This window comes from Bos javanicus, chromosome 19, assembly GCF_032452875.1.
Source record: "Bos javanicus breed banteng chromosome 19, ARS-OSU_banteng_1.0, whole genome shotgun sequence".
Taxonomy (NCBI): Eukaryota; Metazoa; Chordata; class Mammalia; order Artiodactyla; family Bovidae; genus Bos; species Bos javanicus.
Window position 1 is genome coordinate 8,962,062 of NC_083886.1, and position 6,557 is coordinate 8,968,618.

The 6,557-nt window shown below is 39.6% G+C and overlaps 1 protein-coding gene across 2 annotated transcripts in view; it reads left to right on the forward strand.

The window, feature by feature from the left end:
• DGKE (diacylglycerol kinase epsilon) overlaps positions 1–5,294 on the forward strand; it is a 29,269-nt gene extending 23,975 nt beyond the window's left edge. For both annotated transcript variants that reach the window (XM_061390031.1, XM_061390032.1), the window contains one exon: positions 17–5,294. In XM_061390031.1, coding sequence (XP_061246015.1) covers positions 17–196 — 180 coding nt within the window. In that variant the 3' untranslated portion in view covers positions 197–5,294. The remainder of the gene's footprint in view (positions 1–16) is intronic.
• The last annotated feature ends 1,263 nt before the right edge of the window (positions 5,295–6,557 follow it).

A 6,557-nucleotide genomic window follows, 5' to 3' on the forward strand; every position in this document is an offset into this window, starting at 1 on the left:
TTCCCCATAATTCTAGCTGATCTTGAAGTGCTCGATGATGCCAATGCAGGTAGATGGGGAGCCGTGGGCCCAGGGGCCCTGCACTGTCACCATAACCCACAAGACACACGCACTGATGTTGTATTTCTCTGGAGAACAAACGGATGACGACGTCTCTAGTACTTCAGATCAAGAGGATACAAAGGAAACGGAGTAGATGGAGGAGGACGTGAGGACTTAGTGTAGAATCCTCGCAAACAACTAGATACCCATTCATCCAAAAAAGAGCTGTCAACTAGCTTAGTCTTCACTTCATCAGTAGTAGAGTGGGTATGCATTTATGTAAATAGCATTCCAAAAACAGCCAGACCTCCGGTTGTTTACAAATGCCTGCTCTTTTTGCAGCAAACACTTTGACCGTACAGCACTAGCAGAAAGTCACAGAACATTCCACAAAGGCTCTGTGTCTGCGGGTAGGCTCGCTGACCTGTGCGCTCCCTCCCGGTCCTTATTCTTGAACCACACAGTGGATTGGACACGTATATCCAGCCAGGTGTGGGTGGAAAATCATTGCCATTTTAATGTTGAGTGTGATGACACTGTAACATTTAAAAATGACTTGCTTTTTTGAAAGGAGATGGTTGGTGTCATGCTGGGCATCCTCCTGCAGCATGTCTCAAGACTTCTTGCAGCCCAGCACCAAGTGGACACATAAATATCTATTTCCAGGAAACCCTAAAAGGAGAAATGTAAAAGGAAGGCAACACTCAGATTTTTTGTTTTAAATTTTATTTTAAGGACACTTTCAGTCTCCTGCTGTTGTTTGGTTAACTCTTAATGACCGAGTTGAGCTGCAGTCTGCCATCGTGTTATACTCCAGTATAGCCAAAAGGGGACCACCTAGGCAAGTTGTAAAAATCCACATTCAGAGCACTTTGCATTGAAAGTTACAAGTTTCAGGACTTCCCTGGCATTCTAGTGGTTAAGACTCTATGCTTCCACTGCAGAGGGTATGGGGTTCAATCCCCTGTCAGGGAACTAAAATCGTGCGGAGTGGCAGTCAAAAAAAAAGTTACAAGTTTCAAATCGGACTGTTCACCAAATTCTCTTCTGATTAAAAGACAGTGTCAACAATTCAAAAAATATATACTAAGGAAAATTTACCAGTCAGGTTAATTGCTCAAAACAAGTTCAGTATTGATTGATACATTTTTAAAAATTGGTGGTCTTACAGTATTTTGAAATACAGGAGTATATCCAAAATACTTAACAGAATTTTCCCTTGGGGAAATGGATAGAATCCTCTGCTAAAATGTTTGTATCATATTTATTTTAAAATGAGAGATATATTTTTTTTACTTATTTATTTTCTTCACTGTGGTATACCTGTGTTTAGTGTTTACAATATGTTGCTTTATTTAATAAGTTAAATTGATCATAAATTCTGCTACTCACAGATAGAAATGTAGCCTAAGTAATAATTAAAACCCATAATTCTTCTGATAGATATATTATCTGGATATTCTTATTCTTCAGAAATATTCCGAGGGTGCTCCTCTGCTGCTCCCCAGTCTGCTCCCTCAGGTTCCACAGCGAGGCTGCCCCAGGGGGTCCCCAGCCTGGTATTTTTAGGACAGATGGCCCATTTGTGGATTTGGTGGTCTTTTATGCCATTAATCTCTGAAGAACTAGAATGTATCTTCCACCAAACACCATTAGCTCCCCTTAAAGATCTGTGGATGAATCTGTTGTCTATTATGAGTTGCCAGAAGCTTAAATTTCAGTCACCTTCAGGCCCAGGCCATGTTTTGAAGGAACAACTAAGAAATGTATACAGTAGTAGTCAGTTACATTAGAATGCTTTTATTTTGCTTAAATTAATCTCTTCCCAGATCTCAATGTGAGCAGCTAAATTCTAGTATTGTAAGATTTTGTGAGAAGATCTGTTTTCACCTTACTCACACACCATTCACAGTAGCTACCTGTGGTGGTGGTTGGGAGAGTCTGCAGATTTTCTTTCATGGGCTGATCATGTTTTGAGTATAATGAGCTTCATTGTTTAATTTGTGATCAAAATTGTTACCGATACCACATTTTACAAATATACTGTTAGATTCACTTTGCTTTAGGCTATATTTTATCTATAATTCATAGTACTAATTATAGAATAATCAAAGTAAATAGTTAATAGGGGGTATCAGAATTAAAATAATCAAAATAACTATATAGTTTTTTTTTTACTTTTAAAACTGTATTCTAGCTATAATGTTACATTGGATTTAGAACAGAGTCATATAAAACACCCTCATTTACTTAAAAACAAACTGGTCTTTCATTTTCATAATCCACTGAAGTTTGACCTTCACGAAGTTTATCTGTTAACCTTATTCACTCATTCAGACTTAATTTTTTTAGGAAAGTTACTTCAGAATATCATATCATATAACATATTTTAGAAAAATTCTCTTTTTAGGCACATTTACCCAGCATTTCAAATAAATGGATAGGCAAGTACCTTGTTTTAAATAAATACAATTTATAAGACTCATGTTTGCAAGTTATATATTAGGGTAGCAATTGTTGACATTACCAGAGAGTCCACACTTTATAAAAAATGATTTGCCATAGAATTTTTCTGTTCCATTTCAAACTATTCTGATTTAAAAATAGTAACTTCTAAATTCTCAGGAAGAAATATGTGAAGTAAAGCTTGTATTCATGTCTGTTTTCAGATTTCTCCTTTTATTCTAATACAATTCCTAGCTCCTTGCAATCTTAGTAGGTTAAATACTGAATCCCTGGCAGCTTCTTAGGGATCCCATAAGTAGATGATGAGAATTTTCAGTGCTTTTTTTTGTTTAATGGAAATCAAACTGACTTGTGTTGTAACAAACAAGTTGCCAAATGATAAGATTACATGATCTTAAAGGTGTTTTAGGTTTCCTGCAACTATTAGCTGTGAACCCTATTGTAGCTAACGTTTATGAAATTTTATAGTCAAAATTATTTATTTTTATTTTTTTAGGATGTGTCAAAAACGTGTAGCATTTGCTTTTTGAAATGTTTGCCTACCTAGAGCTGGAAAATATACTGTGACTCAGAAATTGTGAACAGTCCTTTTTGCTGTAAAAATGAATACTACCAGCATGTCAAAAGAAAATAGTGTGCATTTGTAATATAAAGCAAAATTGTACTTAATGTATATTATGGAATTTTAAATTTGCACTGACCAAAAAATTTAAAGATGATATTAATTTACATATACATGTGGATCCGAATACGTAATTTGTACTTGTTCAGCTGAAAAGGTCAATAGAACGGGTGATAATTTTATGTGGTTTTCCCTCAAGCTGATAATACTGAAACAAGAACCAGCACTTTATATTCAGACTTTTTAAAAAAAAATTCTACCTAATTTGGGATAGCAATGTAGGTAGAGGTAGATTTATTAAAAATTTCTAGAAATTTAAAAAGAAAAAATAGTGTTGTTACTCTATCTCAATCTGAATGAAGGTCTGTTCTCAGCAATAAGACAGAAGAGGTTGTTTGGGTTTGCCTTTTAAAAGTATACCCCTGCCTTTCTCAGATTTCTCCTGGAGGCTTGTCTCCCGTTTCTCAGAATATGCCCTGCAGGCTGCCTGTAGTATCAGAGTCACCATGCAAGCTGGTTCACAGTGTGGGAGCCTCAGCCCGGGAACCAGCCCTTGACTTCAGGAAGCAGGGTGTCTTGAGATGAGGGACGTCTGCACCTCTGGTGCTTCTGATGCAACTGAAATGTTAGTTACTCATCTGTACCTCCTGCGTTCACCCGGGGCTTTTGCCCGGTAGATACCATGCCGAAAATTTGAATTAATTAGATACTCTTAAATTGTTTTTCCTTTAAAGGAACTCTGAAAAACTTGTCATATCCTATCCAGATTGATAAGCTGTATTACATAAAAGTTGGTAGCCCCAGGTTTTCCTGTGGAGCTGTGTGGGTTTGGGGCTGTGATCTGTGGAGTCTTGGAGGACAGGCGGTGCTTTGGGGCTGGTGGAGTGGACCCCTGGAGGGCCCCTGCTTTCTCCCCATGCTGGGGTGCTGCTTCAGATCAGATTTCAGTAGACAAAGCACTTCCTTTTTTCAAAAAAAAAAAAAAATTCCACTATTTTCTTTCAAAGAGTTTGGAAGCCAGTATAATGACTCTGTCACCTGGTTCATTTTCTACTGATTTTTACATTAAAAAGAGTATTTTGGATGTCTCGGTTGCTGCTTGGAATATGGCCACTTGGCTACTTCTCACATTTTGAAGGCATTTTGTTGAATAGCAAAGCACTGATTAGCCTCTGTTCCTCGTACTTCTAATTTTAGTGAAGTATAGAAATGGTCGTGTATTTAATTCATTTTAGTTTTGTAAATACACACACATTTACCCTCACGGCCCTGACAGTGTCGTCAGTGCATGAAGTTCACAGGTTTCAAAAAGGTATATTCTAAGGTTCTGGAGAAAGCATCAAAAACTGTCACCCTCTAATAGGGACGTTCACAAAATTTAATGATTGAGGTTAGTCATCTACAGAAGTGTCGGCAGAAATCGTCACCTAAAGGCTATGAATTTAAGTGTTCTGCTGACGGTGGACCTAGGACGCTTCCTCAGTCTCTGCAAACGCCCCCCAAGCCACTTCACCGCTAAAGGGAAATGTCAAAGCAGAACGCGCTTTACAAGGTAAACTACAGGAAGTCGCCGTCTTGTGGTGCTTTTTGATGACTGACCCAAAACGGGGAAGAGAGCTGGCAAGTTAGGTTGCTTTCCTTGCTGCTCTAACGTTGTCCAGGCAAAGGGACTTCCTGATCAGATGAGGAGCCTGGGCTACTGAGCAAACTCCTACAGGAAGGACCGGCACTTTGTGTACTTGGGTGACGATGGCTCATGAGAACACAGGACTCCCGTTCTGGGCTCTGCCAGCACTCATTCTCTCCAATTTGATCAACTTGAATGAGCCCAACAGTAAGCAAACTCGGATTTTAATTCTGTTTTAAGCAAGTTTAGAGCAGCCAGATCCTTGGCCGTGATTACTTGCAGGTGAACTGACTGAACTGGCTCTTGTGAACCACAGTGTCAAGGACGAGCAGCTCAAGCAGCCAGCTGGTCCTGTGCACTTTCTGCCCCCTTGGCCTCCGTACTCTGTCCCTATCACGAATTACCCTGTGTTAATTGCTTTCGTTGTGTTGGGTCTATAATGTGGTCAATGCTTGACAGAAAAACATGAATTAAAGCATTTGATGTTGAAGATGTTTGCTTGTTTTTTAATAAAATGTAAAGCACAGCATTTGAAAAGTATGATTCTGTGTTGTTTTTTTGATACAACAATGAGAAAAAAACAAGTTTGAGTTAGTTTCACACAAGATGGCACTTGTACAGCAGGGCAGAGGTTACAGTGTGTGACAAGTTCAGGGTCAGATCCGCCTGAATGGATAAAAAAATACATACTTAAGGACTGACTCAGGGCAGAGTAGAGCAGTAAAGGAAGTCAAATAAGGTGAATTCATCTCATTTTCAGCTGATACAGTGGAATAAGTATAGAATTTATTTGCAGTATCTGGGTTGAAAACTCAGCCTCTGCCACTGTTTAACACTAGGCAAGTTACTTGTTCTGCCTGAGCCCCGCTGTGAAAGTGGGTGATAGGCCAACATAGAGGTTGCAGATTCAGCTGCTTAGAGGAAAGAGGCAGGTAATGAAGGAGAGGGTGGTGGGACTGTTCAAACTAGAGCACTGACCACAGGGGAGCAGAACGCATCTTTCTAGAAAAGGTAGAAACGTGGGTTTTTTATATTAACCGTAATTTTAAAGTGGGTTGGCCAGGGACCTATTGGGTAGCACACACAACTCTGCTCAATGTTATGTGGCAGCCTGGGTGGGAGGGAGGCTCCGGGGAGAACAGATAAAAGTATATGCATGACTGAGTCCTCCTCAGCTGTTCACCCGAAACTATCACAACACTGTTCATCGGCTACATCCCAGTACAATATAAAAAGTTAAAAAAAATTACAAAATATGGGTTGGCAACTAATTACCTGTAGCCTCCCACTGACTTTGACTTCCCTGGTGGCTCAGATGGTAAAGCGTCTGCCTATAATGTGGGAGACCCTGGTTCAATCCCTCAGTCGGGAAGATCCCCTGGAGAAGGAAATGGCAACCCACTCCAGTATTCTTGCCTGGAAAATCCCATGGACGGAAGAGCCTGGTAGGTAGGCTACAATCCATGGGGTCGCAAAGGGTCGGACACGACTGAGCGACTTTCTTTCTTTCCCACTGACTTATATGAAGATTATATTAGGGGGAAAGTGAAGGTATCACACCTGGCAGAAATTTGCACTTCTTTCCACTTGAATTTTTATTTTTTTTGCCTGCACCCCAACCAGGGATGTAGTCTGAGCCCCCTGCACCGGAAATAAAGTCTTAACCACTGGACCACCAGGGAAGTCCCCATTTGAATTTTTATAAAGCTTTATGGTTTAACAACTGTGATCTGGATTTCACATGACATTTTGTGGCAAATAGTTTGTATTCATTTCATTAGAGGAAGGAGAGCCTACAGT